The sequence below is a fragment of the Pelecanus crispus genome, chromosome 3 (assembly GCF_030463565.1).
Source record: "Pelecanus crispus isolate bPelCri1 chromosome 3, bPelCri1.pri, whole genome shotgun sequence".
NCBI lineage: Eukaryota > Metazoa > Chordata > Aves > Pelecaniformes > Pelecanidae > Pelecanus > Pelecanus crispus.
The window spans coordinates 129,154,475-129,171,128 of record NC_134645.1 but is presented as its reverse complement, the minus strand read 5'-3'; the positions used below and the strand labels follow the sequence as shown (position 1 = coordinate 129,171,128).

Here is a 16,654-nt window from a genome sequence, read left to right as displayed (position 1 = left end):
ACACAGACTAGTCTCAAACTCTCTCTTTAATTTCAGCGAGGAGCATGTGTCCACCACTGCTGGGTGGCTGTGGACAACCCTTGAATCAATGTCCAGTAGATCTCTGCTTCAAATAGATGGAGCAGCAGCCGTCTCCGCAATGCCACTGATGCCACTGTGCTCCAGATGGAGATACCATGGCCTTGGTTCAGTGGTCCACACATGTGGTCGCATTAAAGTGTATTTTCAGGATGGACCCCAGAAGCATCAACCTTGGTTGCCACCAGCCTTTCTCTGCAGGCATCGTAGGCCACCTGGGAAAGAGGACATAGCTCTAAGCCACTTGTACAAGGAGAGGAACTGGCACTCAAGGGCATGAATCATCTCACTGCAGACAGCTGAGACCTGGTGGCTCTTTCTGGGAATTTTGTGGTGGGAGCAGTGACCTCAACTCATGTTTCTCAAGGCCCACGCAAACTTTGGATTACCAGGATTTTTTAAACAAAGTCCAGCAAAAATCACAAAAATCAGACATGCTTCTATTTATCTTTCCTCCCTAGGCTGATATATTTTTAAGTGCCTGGACCCACTTTTGACTCAGTGGCTGGCTAACAAAACAGCACTTAATGTAAAAGAGTCTTTTTTTTTTTTTTTGGCTTGCTTTCCCATATGTTTTTGTCCAAGTGCGTAATAACTGTTCCCACCTTAATTTCTTCCCATCTCCTCCAGACTGCAAGGCAGAGCAATTGCTGATGGAGCTGTAGGGGTGTCCCAGTGATGTGTATGGATAGAGAAACCTGACTGGAAACCCTGCACACCAGTAAACCTTGAACACACCAGGCTGGTGCTTCCCTGACGGCTCTCCAGGCAGAGCTGGAGCCGCTGAACACAGTGAGAGACCAGAGGCAGAAATCAATACAGACATAATTTTATAATTAAAAAATTGTGCATTTCAACAAACAGCTGGCAGTTATAACCATTCCCCATTCCACTTAATGCAGAAAATACATGTCTGGAACCCAGACGTCTGATATTTCTAATGCCACATATAATCACCTCCTAAGACTGCGCTTGTGCTAACCTCCTGTATTTGGCTACCAGACAAGAGCCCAAAGGCAGGTCTACCTTACAGTTGACTCTAGCTGATCCTTGAGAGAACCAGTCCCCCTCTTCCAAGGCATTGTTTTCACCAAAAAGTTGTCATTGCTATCTTTTGATCGAAAATGCCTCTGAAAATCAACATGTGGGACATGAATTGATGTGGTTTTTTAATTAAAAAAGTTAACAAAGAAGAATTTTAATGAGGGTGTTTTTTTTTCCTTTTCCAGTTCTCCAATGGGAAATAAGGCTATTTCTCTACTAGTAAACTAAACAGCATCATGGCTGGTTGTCTTGTCCAGAGGCCAACTGACAGTGTGGCCACAACCCAATTAAACCTTCACCACCGGGCAGCACAAGATTCAACACCCAGGCATGGCACTGATTAACTTGCTGGTATAGATAGAGCTCCAGTGCCCAAAATACCTCCTTCCTTAGCAGAAAGGAATGATACTCAGTGAGCTTTGAAGTGGAGGGGGAGGCATCACTGAGGGATTATATGCTATGGGTGATAGAGGGCTGAACTCAGCTCTAGAGTCCCCTACCAGTCCCCAGCCCCATATGTCTATGAATCCCTTCATGATGTTAATTTGTTCCTCCCATGGAGACCTGTGGAGGCAGAAGAATTATTTGTCTTCTCTGCATTGACCTAAGTAAGCTCTCTGTGGAAACCCCAAGTCTTGAAGCCTCATTGCATCTTCCCAGGCATGGCAGAGTATCATTGGCTTCTGGTTCACATCACATTTGGGAACAAAGACATGGGTCCACCACTCAGCCTCCCAAGAGAAGCATCCTGCGAGCTCACGTGCACACACACAATGACTTATGCACACACACAGCTTACATAGTCAGGTACAGGCACATCAACACAGCTGCACAGCTTTCAGCTCAGTGCTGGCTTGCGTCTCCTGCTCGTCCCCAGGGCTTGGGCTGGTTCTGCATGGACACAGTCATGTTCATTCAGCTGCAGAGCTCTCTGCTTGGGCTCATGGCAGAGAGCAGAGTTGGGCTGGGGTGATGGGTTGAGAGATTGCACCACTCTGACATGGCCAGGAAAGGTGTTGGCACAGGAGAGAGAGCCTAGAGGCACCCACACTCCCTCTAGACAGATTGTCTTGGGTGCCAGGTGTCCCAAGATTGCCATGGCTAGACTTCTTGAGTCCCTGCCCTTGCTGGGCTACACCATGGGTGTCTCTGTCCTCCATGCCACGAACAGGCAGGTGTGCAGCTGTGTGCACTGAAAGGTAAGAAAATATAACATCCATCTGACATACTGCCAAGCAGGGAGGGAATCCCATGTGTTTGCTGCAGGTCCAAAACTCATTGCAGCAATGTTTGTCCCTTTAATTTTATAGTCACACTTTATGTTCGTTACACAAAAGTCCCTTTTCTCCTCTTGAAGTTCCCTTCTCTGATGGATGTGTGTTGCTACAGAGGATCCAGGATTTGCTGGTGCTGCTGTTGAGGGAATGTCAGCCTGGGGTGATTTCTCAGATATGAGATGTCTTGGGTGTAAGTTACCTCCTTTGCCTTACTGCTTGTGGGGGTAACCACACGGTGTCTCGTGGCCACTGCTGACAACAAGATCAGGAACATGTATTGCTCTCGGTATAACTTCTAGGGCACACAGGCAACTTCGGGCTGGCTGGAGTCTCTATATAAATGTGTCCATGATCTGTCCATAATCTAGACCTCAGGCAAAAGTAAGCTAGAGTACGCTGGACTTAACAGAGCAAGTAAACAAACTCATCTTCTCATCACTTCTTGGAGCTGCATACCATTTAACCCACAGTCCCTCACCTGCTGGAGGGCTCCTTTCCACTGGAAATCAGCTTCCTACCTGAAACAACCCCACGGACCCTGTGCTTGGGCCAGCAGAGGCTGAGGATCGATGCCCAAGGAGGCATCCAGGGAGGAGAGTGACTCTGAAGAGACAGCTCCAGCCTGGGAGGAGGTAAAGGGGAAGGGAAAAGGGATTTTGCTTTTCTTGTGGTTGATCTTTGACACACAGCCCCCCTTTGATTTCTGAGTACAAACAGCCACACTGGAGCTGCATTCTCTTAGTTACTGTGGGGGGAAGAGAAGGAGAAGGGACTTTGCAAAGGAGCAGGCTAAGTGCACGTGTTGGGTTAAGATGCTCTCCACTTTTGCCCCGTGCAGGTCCTGTCTTCTCAATGAGCATCTCCATGCTGTCTCAGTGCCCAGCTCTGCTGCTCTGCCCTGCCACCAAGGCCAGCTGTGGGTTCCCTGTTTGCTCCTGTTCCCTCTGCCCCTCTTTGGCCTCTTTTCACCCAGCCATGAGGTGGAGAGAGCCCTGGTGCTGCCCAGTCCTCTCTTTCTCCCCCATCCTTCCCTCTTCTTCCCCCCTTCAGCACAGCGAGAACCGTCGGGAGTTGATGTTCATCTTGGTGACCCCAATGAGCTTGAGTGGTGTGGAGAGGCTGAAGGAGCTCATGAGGGGGAAGTCGCAGAAGAGGTCGGAGAGCTCATCCCTCTCCTCCAGCTCGTACGTGGCGTCATTGAGCATGCGCTGGTGCAGGTGGCAGGTCTGCTCGATCTTCAGCTTGTTGATGTCACTGCGAAGGCGCATGAGCTGCCTCGCCAGTTGCTGGTCCTGCAGGCGCATTTCTGCCTGAAATACAAGATGGAAGGTGGGGAGGGAAGAGGGTATTGGCAAGGATATGGAAAATTTGCTCATCATGCTGCTCCCTGCTAGAGGCTGCACCACATCATTGGAAATGTAACTCATCCAGAGATGTTACCCCATTGCAAAGAACTAGGAGGGAGACGGGGGTCTTCCAAGCCAGCAATGCATCCCATTCAAATACCAGCTCAGGATGGTGAATTTGTAGCATTCAGCAAGTCTGTGCCTGCTCAGGTTTTCAGGAGCACCAGGAAACTGAAATTAAAGCCAGCCATGCCAAGGCTGTTGGCTTAGGTGATGGATACATCAGTGCAGGCTTCATAGCCTCCATCTCAACCTTAAGCAAAGCTCAAATTAATTTTTTTCATAAGGGAGCAGCCACAGTGAGAAGTAGCAATTAGAGGTGGAAAGGACCAATTAAAAGAACCCCAGAGAACCGATCCCCAAATACTCGGCCTGGGTTTCCAGCCTGCATAAATCAGAGCTGGTTCATGACGGCCGAGAACACGGCCTTCCACATCCCCCGTGGTTTATCTCACTGATTTGAAGTGGCTCTCAGGATGGGACGTCTATGTTTTCCCATAGGAGAGAGAACAACTATCCTGCAGGCTAATGAGCTAAGTGTTTTGGAGGGTTTTTTCCTCCCCTGGCACCTAACTTTGGAAGGTGGAAGATTCAGAAGTGATGAAAGAAAAGAGCTTTTTCTTTTTTTTTTTTTTTACTTCCAACTTATAATTAAGCAGAAAATTTATTGCCACAGGATATTAGGGGTGGTGAAGGAAGGAGGTGAACACTTCATGCAAGAATCAGCCTTTGATTGGGGAACAGAAGCAAGCAGAGCTAGAACAGCAGATGCCAAGAAGACAATCCCTACGTCTCACCCCACATCCCTCCTTACAGAAAAGCAACAAACCACAAGCCACAAAGAAAAGAGAGTGGTGGGAGAGAAGCTGAACAGCTCTTAACAAATCTTGTGGCTTAAATCTCCCTGTAACTACTGGAGACAAGGAGGGAGCAAAACTGGCTGGAAAAACAGTCCTACATCTGCCCCGGTACAATGTCTTGCCTCTTTCCCTGGTGTTGCTTCCATTGCAGGACATGAACTGGCACTGGAAGGACCCCCTTGGTACCAAGACTCCTGATTTTGCTTTGTTTGTATGTTTTTTCCCCTCCCAACGTCTCCCCGGGTATGCGCTGTCCTCACTGACTTCTCAGTGCATGAGATGACGCCCTGAGCTCATCTCCGGCTGCACTGTGGAGCTGCCCTGACCCCAAATCTATCCTTTAACTCACTCTGATTTGCATCACTGGTTTCTTGGCTCCCTGTGGTTTGAGCAAGCTCAGAAAAGAGATCCAGACTACATCTATAGTAATACATTAAATAGTGCATTGCAACAAAGTCTCTCCACTTAATTGTGAGCAAGGTCCTGGCAACCTTTGAGCTGAGGCCAGCTCTCACAGTCCCAAGCAATTCCCCACAGGCACTCTTCAGGAATTAACACAGTGGGATTCATCCTCAGTAGGCATTTGGGATACAGCCGCCTTGTCTGGATTTTAACAGCATGGACGTCGCCAGACCATACCGGTTTGCCTTCAGGCCTGAAAATGAGCTGTTTAGTTTACAAGTACAGATGTAGCTCTGGGGGTGGGGGGGTAAATTTATTTCTGATCTGGTGGGTCATACATGAATCTGCAGAAGGGAAGGGGGGAGGGAAAATTCCCCTCAAGAGGCTCCACAGGTGGCCCTGGTATTTCTACGAGACCTTTCCAATGCCTGATGCATGGGCTGCTGCAACAAGGCTGCCAACCAGAGAAGCCTCAGGGTTGCTCTAGCATGTGGCACAATCCCTCCTCCTCCAGGCAATGCCTCCAAAGACGTCGTGATTGCCCCGTGCAGCATTGCCAGTCTCATAGCAAGGTGAAGCAGCCACCTTAGGAGGTTGGAGGGCTTGCAGGGAAGCCTCACTCTGCTCCAGCTGTTTTCTGCAGCTGTCGGGACACCCTTTGCAATGCTGTGCTCAGAGCCTAAGCCAAGAGCTGACATGAGTATAATGAAAGTTAATCCAAGCCAAGCAAGCCCTTTCTCACTCCTGCGCCGTGGAGGCACCTTGGAGGACCTTGCCTGGTGCTCTCAGGCAGCAATTGGACTCCAGCTTGGTTGCCTGGAGAGGATTAAGTCACCTTTGTACAAATCTCAGAGCGAATCTCTCTCTCTCTCGTGAAATCTGACAGGGCTGTGGCCATTTACCTTCTTCAAAAAAACACTATTTCCTTGCGGACCTCATAGCCTGTGCCCCCAGCAGAGTAATGCCAGTCGGCAGGTTTTCTTCTCCCATGTGAATGAAGCGAATGCAAAGAAAAAAAAAAAATTCATTTTGTCGATATTTTTCCCTGTTTCACAATGAACACTGCAACTTAATATTTTATCAGGATGGCAATCATGAGCGTTATTGAACTGACCCTTGGTTGTTCTTTCTTGTCAGTTTATCAAGCTACATAAGAAATGTCAACAAATGCTTTAATTAAATGCTTTGAGGAATGTGGGATGAAGAAAACCAAACACCACCAAAAAGGGTTTAAAAATTAATTACAACGCCATTGTGGAGAGGGATGTGAGTTGGAGACTACTATTTTTCCCTTGCAAGCCAGCTTTCCACTTTTTGGCTGGTTCTTTGTTTCCCTGTCTTTTGAGGAAGATGTCTTGATTTCATGCAAACTGGAAGACAAAGGCCTCCAGGGCATGTCCTTCAGGTGCTCAATCTCCAGTCACCCTTCCTTACCCCCATCAGACCTGCTGACACCGGCATTTGCCGAACCAGCCTCTTCTGCAGCCACGTGGCCTGTAGGGTGGGGGCAACATGGCAGGGGGCAAACCCACCACCCATCTACATTGATCACCTAGGCTGTGACACCATCTTAGACACAGCCCTGCCTGGCTGTGCTCTGGGGCTGAACAGGGAAGCAAGGGCGACCTCTCTGAAGTGCACCATCAGCCAAGGCTTTCCCAGGGTGTGATAAAGCCCTCTTCTGCCCTCCAGGAAAGAAAGGTAGATGGGTGGGGAACAAAGCCTGGCAATGGTTCACTAGACGATGATGTGCACAATGAGGAAATGGCACAGGGGATGAGGGCTGTCCCCACTTGTGCCCCTTGGGAGGTCCCCTCGGCTTCTCGAGGGCTCAGGAGTGCCTTGCATGGTGATAGGTCCCATGGAGGCAGGTCCATGGGGTGATGGATGCAGAGCACTAAAGGCCCCACTGTAGGCAGGAAGGGTGGGCTGCTATGCAGGGCATGGCCTCTCTTGCTCCTCCTGCTCATTGCCAAGGCTTGGCTTGAGATGCAAACACCCTGTCCTCCCACCATGGACTTGTCCTGTCAAACCTTGCTTTGTTCAAAACCACTCAGAATATTAGCAGAATTTGGGTCTGAACCCAGAAATCCTCATTCTCCTTCCCTTTCTCAGACATTCCTCACGAGTATTGGACATATTCAATCCTTCCCATGCTGAAGACCAAACCATCTCTAGAAATGATTAATGATCTCTTTTTAAAAGGAGCACTGTCAGGCCAGCAAAGCTCCACAAAGCTTTCTGGAAAGAAATAATGTGTTTACAGGGGCCACGTCATGGGAAGCTGTGTGTTTTCAGTTTACACAGTTCAGCCACAGGGCCAGTCACCACAGTGTAACTTGATGCACCAGTTCATCTCTGTGTGGGATGACAGCATGATTCCACACACTCCATGCAATGTCCTGGAGAAACCCACGGGGAGCACCTAGCAGAAGTCGTCATGCATTTTGCTTCCTTTGAGTCTCACATGCTGAATGCAAGAACAGCCTCAGGTATATCTTGCTCACACAAACCACTTTTTAACACATTCTGCCTCTTTCTACATGCCCAGCCTCAGCAAGCAAAGAGCTACCTTTCAGCAGCATGGTTGAAGCACGCTGTTGGGATGGACAAGCTGCTGGTTTGAACTTCCCCGGGTGGAAGGGGGAACAAAACCCAGGTCCTTCTTGGCAGAGGAGCTACTGCAGCTCCTAGGCTGAGTCACAAAGCTGGACCACAGAGGCCCAACATCTTATGAACCCAGGAAGGATTTTCTGTTTGGATTGAGCCTCAGAGTTCCCCAGGGATCTTTAATATGGGGGAGGGAGAGAAAGCTTTGGATGCATCCTTGCCTGCTGTCCAGTCTAGGTGGCTTAGCTCAAATAGGTAGAAGTAGCTCAGGGTGTAGCCTAGACTTGTCTTCAAGTTCGCCTTAACCATATGGTCACAGAGAGGAAGACCAATAACATTCCCATTGCCAGTGGTCCATCTCCCTGAGTTGCTATGGGGGGATGCATCAGCAGAGAGCACTTCATGGCATGGAGGTGTGGAGCTCCTTGGGACCTCTTTCCAAAAAAGAAGTCTCTCATGGACAGCATCCCAGTCTGGTCCATGAAGCTCAGGGCAATGGTCTGTGGAGAAGTGGCTGCTCCCATGTCACTAGTTCTTTTTATTTCCAAAAGATCAAAAGGAACTGAAATCTGAACTGGTGCTTTCCTAACTGAGTGCAGCCACTTGGATCCAAGCATGGAGAAGCACAGGACAGCTGTTAGAGACTTGCCAAACTCTTCAGGGAAGTCAGTTAAGTCTGTGTTTTAGTTTGAGGCTTCATCTTCAAAGATGCTCAGATGCCACCCTGCCATGGCTAATTTTAGATGCTCAGACTCTTTTGGTGCAACCCACAGCCCCAAACTAGGTATCTAATCTCCTTCTGCAGTGCCTGGGAGTTACACACCACCAAAACCCAGGCTACCTTTGCCAGCTGATGTGTGCAGAGCCTGACGTAGGTCCCAACTCTCACACTTCTTCAGTGTTGAGTTTACTCTGTGTTGACTCCCTCAGAATTAATTGTATTACCATTCTTAAGGGAGGTAATTACCTCTGGTTTTTGTTAAATTAAGGGGTGATAAAATGCTTCCAGAGTTGGGAATGTTGCACCTAGGAGAAAGCCCACTGCCAGAGGAAAAGCCTGGCAGCTTAACATCTGAGTGAGGTGAACAGAGGGACATCTCAGTGAGCTTGCACATGGGCTTACCCAGGAGAAGAGCACATCATTTCTCAGAGCCGCAGTTACATCTCTGCTATGCGCATAAATCCATATCCACCCCGTGAAACTCCCTCTCTCTCCAAAACTGGGTGGATGTCCCTTGGGGATGGTCCTGTTGTATGATAAGTCCTAAACTGTGCCCCTGTTCTAGCAATTTAAAAGAAGAGATGACACTGCTTTGGTGCCTGTACCCATGCCCTTTTACTGCTCTAAAAAAAATACAGAAAAACCCTTCCTGGAGCTGCTATGTAGCAGAGGACTCCCAACACAGGCCAATCTCCATCGCCATATCCATGCTTTAGACTCCCTCTCCTCCTCTCCACAACCACAGAGCAATCTGCAACAAGGCTCATGTCAATGCTGTTTTGGTGCCACATCATTGTTTAAATTCACTTAAGTATTTGATCAGCCAATATCAGTATCCTAAACAGAGACAATAGTGGTTAGTATTTAATAACAAATGTCTAACCAACAGGACATAGGTGTTTTATGATTTCCTAGGAGAGAGCATCAGATATTTGTGTCCCTTTTCAAGAGTCTTTCCTGCATTCTGGCTCACGCACCTCAGATTTCAGTGCCAAACGTTGGTGAATTTGAAATGGAAAGCATATTTTCCTACTAGGACACAGTCAGAACTGTCCTAAGATGTCCCAGTTCATAGCAGAGTTTTGTTCTTTAACCACACTTAGGAGGAAGAGGACTTTGAGGCATTAATTTTAGAACTTGTAAAGCCTGACAAATTTCAAAAACAAAGAGGAAAATACAGTCTGACCACTCTGATCCTTGGGTCTGTCACCATAGCCAGGCTGCTGATGGCTTTACTTTCAGCACTGATGAAGACCAGCCACATTGACAGTGCAAAGGCAAACACGAGGGCAAAGAAAAGGCAGGAGGAGTTGGGGAGGGAAGTGTTCCAGCCCCGGGGCGGTTCAGCACATGCTGACTGCTGCAATTTGCTTGTACATCTACACAGAGCCTCAGTGCAAAAACAAGAACAGGCATTTGCATGTCCAAATAAATCACCTTCTTGGGGCCAGATTCTCAGCAGGTCCCAGCTGACGTGGCTGGCTGGAGCTTAGTGGACATATGTCAGTCCTATAAACCAGGGCCAGGACTTGATGTGCAGAATCAGGTCCTGGCACAGGTCATGTGGGGTGAAAGACCAAGAACAGCAGATGCACGGTAAGACCTTGGGTTTGTCCTTCACTTCTGAACACAAGGAGCCTGAACCTGGCTCAGACTGAACCAGACCAGACCCTGGAGACATGGAGGCAAATTCCTTGCAGCGTTGAATGACCCCTTTTATGTGAACTAGGAGTAATGCTTCAGATTTTACAGGTAACTTTAATTTTAAAGCTGGGTGCTCCTGGACTATCACTTGACCAAGCAACTAACCCATTCCATGGTCCTTTCTGTAGCATCATGGCCAAGGAGAAGATTAGAAAGAAATTTTTTACAATGAGGGTGGTCAAGCACTGGAACAGGTTGCCCAGAGAGGTGGTAGAGGCTCCATCCCTGGCAACATTCAAGGTCAGGTTGGATGGGGCTCTGAGCAACCTGATCTGGTTAAAGCTGTCCCTGCTCACTGCAGGGGGGTTGGGCTAGATGACCTCTAAAGGTCCCTTCCAACCCAAAGCATTCTATGATTCTATGACTGGGCATACACATGCTACTAAATTCACTTTGCTGCCTCTACTGGTTTTGGCTGGGGTAGAGTTAATTCCAAAATTAGGTGGTCCTGTACAAATTGCCTGCTGGGAAGAGTCCCCAGCATGTGCAAACTCCTGAAGCTCTAACTGTTTGGCAGGGTGCTAACTGGTACAAGCCAAGACCATGCTGGGGCCATGCTATTGGAATAACCCAGGCTAAACACACTGGTAGCTGTGATGAGGGTTGCACAGTGTGGGTGATGGAGCTGCATGCCCTGCATCGTTGCATTTCATTCAGTAAGGACACGGGCCGGTGTACTTCTTTCCTGGATAGAAATCTCCACATACACCAGCTTTTGCCCTTTCATTGGATAGATGAGTCCTATGTACTCTAAATTGACTTCTCAAGAAGGACTGTGTAGAGTGGGGGACAATTCACCCTGCAGCACACAACAGCATGGCAGAGGCAAATTTCACCCCCGTTATGACTACTGGATCATCAGAAAGCTGCCCAGCATACTCAACACTTGCCTGGGGCAAGGCTGGGTTGCATGGTGCTCCCAGGTCTATGGTGTCCTAACGTTAAACTAGACCAGAAGGATTGGGTGCCCACTTAGGGTGACCTTACCCAAAGTGTGGGGTGCTGGGCCCCTGCTGAGCAGGGTGCTGTTTGAGGGATGCTGTCCTTTCTGGCCTTTGCTCCTTCCCTAAATAAATATATAAACTTAGACATAACCATATCCTGCTCTGAAGCCTTCCCATTTGCTTTACTATCACAACATGGGGATAAACAAGGAAAAATCCTGGCTATGTTGGGGTGTGCAAAAGCTTGTCCCTTTATTTGAAAAGAAACAAGGTTTCACCCTTGAAATGTAATGTGAAACGCATCTTTTTGTTCCAGCATCCTGTGATGCGATGGCCTTGCTGTGTTCTCACTGTTTGCTGGCAGCTCTTACCCAACAGTAGTGCTGCCAACATAGCTATTTAGCTGTGTGGTCAGTCAAATACATGCTCTCTCTTTTGGGGAAAGTGTTCTAAATTACATGAATCACATCCAGATCCAGCAAAAACTGGTACAATTGAGAGGCAGGAAAATGGAAAGTGAGGAACAATTAGGGTTTGCTTTGCCCTTTTTCCTCTTTAATTTAAACTTTTAGTTTTCATCAGATGGTGGTTTATATACCACACCCAAGTCTAAAGGGTAGAATCGGACTCTGAGACAATTTATACTTCCATCATGGGCAGCAACTGGAAGAACAAACCAAACCTTTTAAAATCCGGGGCTCTGAGAAGGAAAATCTGTTTCTTACTGTCTTTGGGCGTCTTGAGACTTGGGTTTTACATCACGTGCACAGTGAATTTAAGATTGCATCACAGATGCAAGCACGGACCCAGATTCAGGTCTCAGATCAGGAGCTGAGATTCTCCAGAGCACTAAGTGATTTTAGGAGACCATCTCAAAACTCTTCATAATAATCCTCGATTACTGAAAGCACTGCACTTGCCTTGTGAAAGCCATGGTCCTGAGAAACATCTCAGCCACCAAAACTGTGACATCCAGAACCGCCTCTGTAAATAAGTTCTCTAGAGCTCAATCTAGCTGGGCAAATACAGCAAGAGCAACAAAAAGTTAGCAAATAAAAATTCTCTAGAGCAAAAGTCACAGAGAGTCTTTAAAGGCTATTATTCATTGTTGCGTGTGAGACGTTTTCCTCAAAGACTTTCAGTGCTTGTCAAAAGCAAAGCGTTCACACAGGAACATTTTCACAAGTGCATCTGAACCGCAAGTGATGTCCCAGCTCCCTGGGACCCTGTTGCAAATATTTCTGCCATCAACACCATTGCAAATGCTGGTGGGACTCACAGGCAAACTTCCAATTAGGCAACAGAAACAAAGCCACATGACGTGAGTTGTTTCCAGTCATGTCAGCCAAATAATAAAGATTTTTCATTCCAGTAAGGAGAAGGGAAGGATCACTGGGAAGTGTGGTCTTGGTGTATGCTTGCTCCTACACTTATGAAGAGCACCAGGGCCCATTCTCCAGCCCTGAAAACAGCTACCCTGATCAGGTTGTGTCCATCCTATTGACCTCCTGTGGCCTCCAAAAAATTTGTGCTGCATCCATGCTTCCTGCTGGGAATTATCCCAGGCTGTGTTGACTCCTGAGCTGGGTTGGGAGCTGCTTGGGTCAACAGAGTTGGCTCAGGCCAAATTTGTGGCAAAGACTATGATAGCAATACAACATATAAAAGATGAGCTTCCAGCACCCATGCCCACGCATAGGTGTAGCATTTTTGTCTTGTCTTCCTCTCTGTGAAACTACCAGTTCATAACTACCAGAAATAAACATATGTGTAAGGTAGGGCCCAAGGGTGGGATAGGAGGATGACAGAAAAGTGGACCGGCTTCTAATGAAGCAGGAACCAATAGACGATGAACCTGTAAGAGCTGGATCAGGACTTGGAGATAAGGTTCTGATGTCATGCATACAGCAGACAAAGGAATATTATTTGTTACGTATTATATGGTCAGAAGAAAGGGATCCCACAGCAGTTTGAAACAAAAGGAAGCGCTGGGTCTCACTGTGCAGAAGTGACTTGGGGGAAGCAGGCTACCACAAGACCTTATAAAAAGTTTTAAGTTTAAAAAGAAAAAAGGGGGGAGAATTAGGCAGACTCTTGGAGGTTAGATCCACTAATGACTGTCAAACACAGTGGCCAGCATACAATCTCCTGCTGAGGGAGTTCCTAAACCACCAACAGCCACAAGCTGCAAGGGCAGACCCAGGGGATGGACTGAGTCACGCTTCCTCCCTACAGCCCTGACAAAACTTCCCTTCGTGATGCCCATCAGAGAAGTGCTCTTACACCAGCAGTGCCCTCATATTCATGGTGTATTCATACCTGCTGTATTTGTCTGAGTGTTGAGATATAATTAGAGAAGCAGGGGAGGGGGCAAGCTGCTAAAAAGTCCTAAGCAGTTCAAATGACCATATTTCCCCAGTCTGCTGGATCCCAGCAGGGATGCTGAGTCTGGCCCAGCTCCTTCTCTGAGGTTCTGGATACTCTGGCATTAGTCTTTTCTCTTCCCTAGGCTGCTCCCACCAGCTACAGGAAACGCAATGATTATTGTTGCCTTTTCACTTGGGGCTGAAGGCAGGTAGGAACAAGGAGTCACTTGTTTCCTCATTCTTTCCCCCCCAACCACCCCTTGAAAAAGTGTGCTATCTAACAGGGACAGGAAACCACTTACCAGTTCCTTCCTGAGCCATGTCAAAGCTTCATCGATGCTCTCAAAGCCACCTATTCTCCCTGAGGTCAGAGTCACTTTGTCCTGGGCAGGGCTCCCATTGAGATGCAGCTGCACCTTCCTCAAGGGGACAGTCTCCCCTGTGGCCTTTTTGGCCTCAGTTGCCTCCTCCTCGTCCTCCTCTCCAGCTGGCTGGGGGCTCTTCCATGCCTGCTCCTCCAGCTTTGCCTTCCACTCCAAGTAGGATGGGCGCCTGGTCTCCAGTCTCAGCTTCTCCGTCAATGCCTTGAGGCTCCTCAGGTGGTCATCAGGAGGAGCAGCACATCCAGAGCCAGCATCTGTGCTGTCCAGCACCTCTTCTATTTGGATTTTGGGTAGAGACATCCTCTTTGGGAGTCAGAGGGCATAGGGGTGTACTGCAAAGGGCCAGGGATGGAGGTGGGAAACCCTCAGGGCTGGACCAGCTCCCGCGGCGTGCCAAGCGCAACCCCTCGGAAGATAGCTGCAGTGGTGGTAGCTCCTGCTCATGCACCACGCTGGCCCTGGATGAACACCTGGAAGAAAAGCAGATGGTTGGCTCCCAGTTTGAGAAGGAAAAGTGAGTGAGAAGAGAGAGACAGCTCCTGCTGCAGTGGAGGGAGCGAGGGCTTTGGGAGAGGCACAGTGCCAAGGTGCTCCTGGGGAGTGTTACCTCAGCTATCTGACTGCTTTTGGGGCAGGAACAGACAGGCTCTGGCTTTTAGGGAAGCTCTTGTTACCTACATCTCCAGTCTTAACTCAAGGGGCCATGAAAGGGTTGCCGAGGAGGCCAGCACACATTCACAGACCCCTCTGCAGCTCTATCACACAACCCAATGTCCTCTGGAGAGAGCAATGGCTGTGGCTGGGGGTCAGGGTGTCTATGTGCACTGTTTTGCTGATTTCCTGGCTGGCAAACCTACATCTTTCTACATGGGCAAAACAGCTGAAGTAAGACAACCCAAACTTCTCTCCTCCCCCTGCCCAGTTTTACAGATTTATGTTTAGGTCTAGGTTTGCTAAAGATGCCAGTCTGCAGCCATAAGATTCAGCTCCCTCCTGTCCAGCAGGCTCAGGGCAGGAGCATGGTCCCCAGCCAAGTGTGGGAGTAACTGGGGTGCTGGCACGGCTTGGGTTCAGATGCCTGTGCTCAGGGAGTCTTGGACTTGTGGCTTCCATCACTGGACATGTCCAGTCTTCCCACTGGCAATGGTCCCAATGGTCCCCTTGGCAATACCCCGGTGGAGGACTAGCACAGAGTCCTGGGAAAACTCCTAGCTCCTCCTGCCCTGGGCTCTGGGCTTGGAGAAGCTGTGCCCACAGCCAAAGCTGGCCTACCAAACCTGCCTGCGTGGGACCAAGGACTCTAGCAACTCTGCAAGAGTCAAGCTCAGGCAACTTTTGCATTCATTTAGTGGTAGGATCAGATAAGAGACTTTCTCAAGGTGTATGCTCATCTATAGCTGAGCTCTCGCACGTGGAACACAAAACAAAATACTTTTTTGCCTGCCTGGTAACATGCCCAGAAAGACCAGCCCGGACGTATGCAGCTTTCTAGCTGGATGCGCTAAACCGCAGCAATATGAGTTACTCAGCCATTCTTTTCCCTGCCATTTGCGCTCACAAAGAAGTGTGTAACTCTGAAATCCAGACCATAATTATGCCTCTCAAACCTTTTCAGTAAGAAGATTCAATTTAAAATAAACACCAACAGAGAGCAAGATTTATCCCACAATTGTGTGCAGGCACATGAGCTGAACGAGGAGTTGATAATATACACACAGACAGTCTGGGGGTGGAGAATTAGTCATGTTGCGGTCTTGTTCCTGCTCCTATTTATGTTAATGAGAGTTGTACGGTGAGCGGGAGCAAACACAGATACTATATCAGGTTGAAGCCAACAGCTCTCATGCCTGGAGCAGCAACAATTTTCCTTCTTCTGTTGAAAAATAGATTGTATGGAGGGGAAAGCAAAGGGCTGCCCTGTCAGAGAGTCAGGTCCTGCACCAGCTCTTGCACGGATGCTCTGCAGAGCTGAGGGCACGTCAATGATTTTCACTTGCCTCCAGCTCCAGCCTGCTGAATCAATAAAGGGAAACACTTAACGACTTTAAAGACCTCACTTCTGAGCTTTTTTTCTGTCCATTGAGACAGAGATTGCTAGAGGTGGCCAAAACCAGCAGCCCAATCGAGTCTGCTGCAGCTCTGCACTGGGCTACTGGATTTGGTAACCCTTGGTGAAGATAATATTTTTACTGTAAGGCTGACTTTTCTGAATGCCACAGCTGCAAAGCAGAGTCCCCACAAACTCTTTTGTCTTGTGTCTTCGGCATGTATAAAATCCTCAGGGTGGAAAAGGCCCTTGCTATTTAAGCCCTGGGTACAGCTCAGTTAGCATTTACAACATCGGACCATGAAAACAGTCCAGCAGCTTGGAGCATCCCCTTTGTCACAACCCCGCTGCCATCTCCCCCTCCCCATCACCGCCTCCCAGAAGCTTTGGAGGAATTTGATATTTCTACCCTAAAAGCGGCGTTGAGCCAATCCATCCTTCACCTCTTCCCTGCTGCAACATGAAACTTCTCATTCACTCTGTAGGGACACCCCCTAAACAGGCACATCTGTTCCCCAGCCTGTCCAAACTGAAAAGTGACAGAAAGGAGCTGCCTCTAATTTCCTATCAATATCTTGGATTGGGTAAAAGACCTGCTGTGGAAAAAGAGATCTGAAAGTGGTAAGCGTGTGAAAAATGTCTGTGTATGAGGCTGTAATACAAACCTCTTTGCTGCCTGAGAGCAACTAATTCCCAGGAACAAACCTGGCCTCTGGTTCAAATCAAGTCTCCCAGTCTCCCTGCCCCAGGCTCAGTTTCTCCCTAGGCTGGTCTGTGCAAGGGAATTTAAGTGATTAACCCTTGATTTGTCT

General features: G+C 48.4%; 2 protein-coding genes across 2 annotated transcripts in view; one reads left to right on the top strand and one right to left on the bottom strand.

The window, feature by feature from the left end:
- LOC104026899 (L-threonine 3-dehydrogenase, mitochondrial) overlaps window positions 1–16,654 on the top strand; it is a 168,055-nt gene that overhangs the window by 48,080 nt on the left and 103,321 nt on the right. The gene's annotated exons all lie outside the window — the stretch shown is intronic.
- Window positions 3,446–14,095, bottom strand: FAM167A (family with sequence similarity 167 member A). Its single transcript, XM_009488938.1, has 2 exons — window positions 13,715–14,095; window positions 3,446–3,709 (listed from the first exon to the last, which is right to left on the bottom strand). The coding sequence occupies exons 1-2, from the start codon at window positions 14,093–14,095 to the stop codon at window positions 3,446–3,448; spliced, it is 645 nt and encodes a 214-aa protein (XP_009487213.1).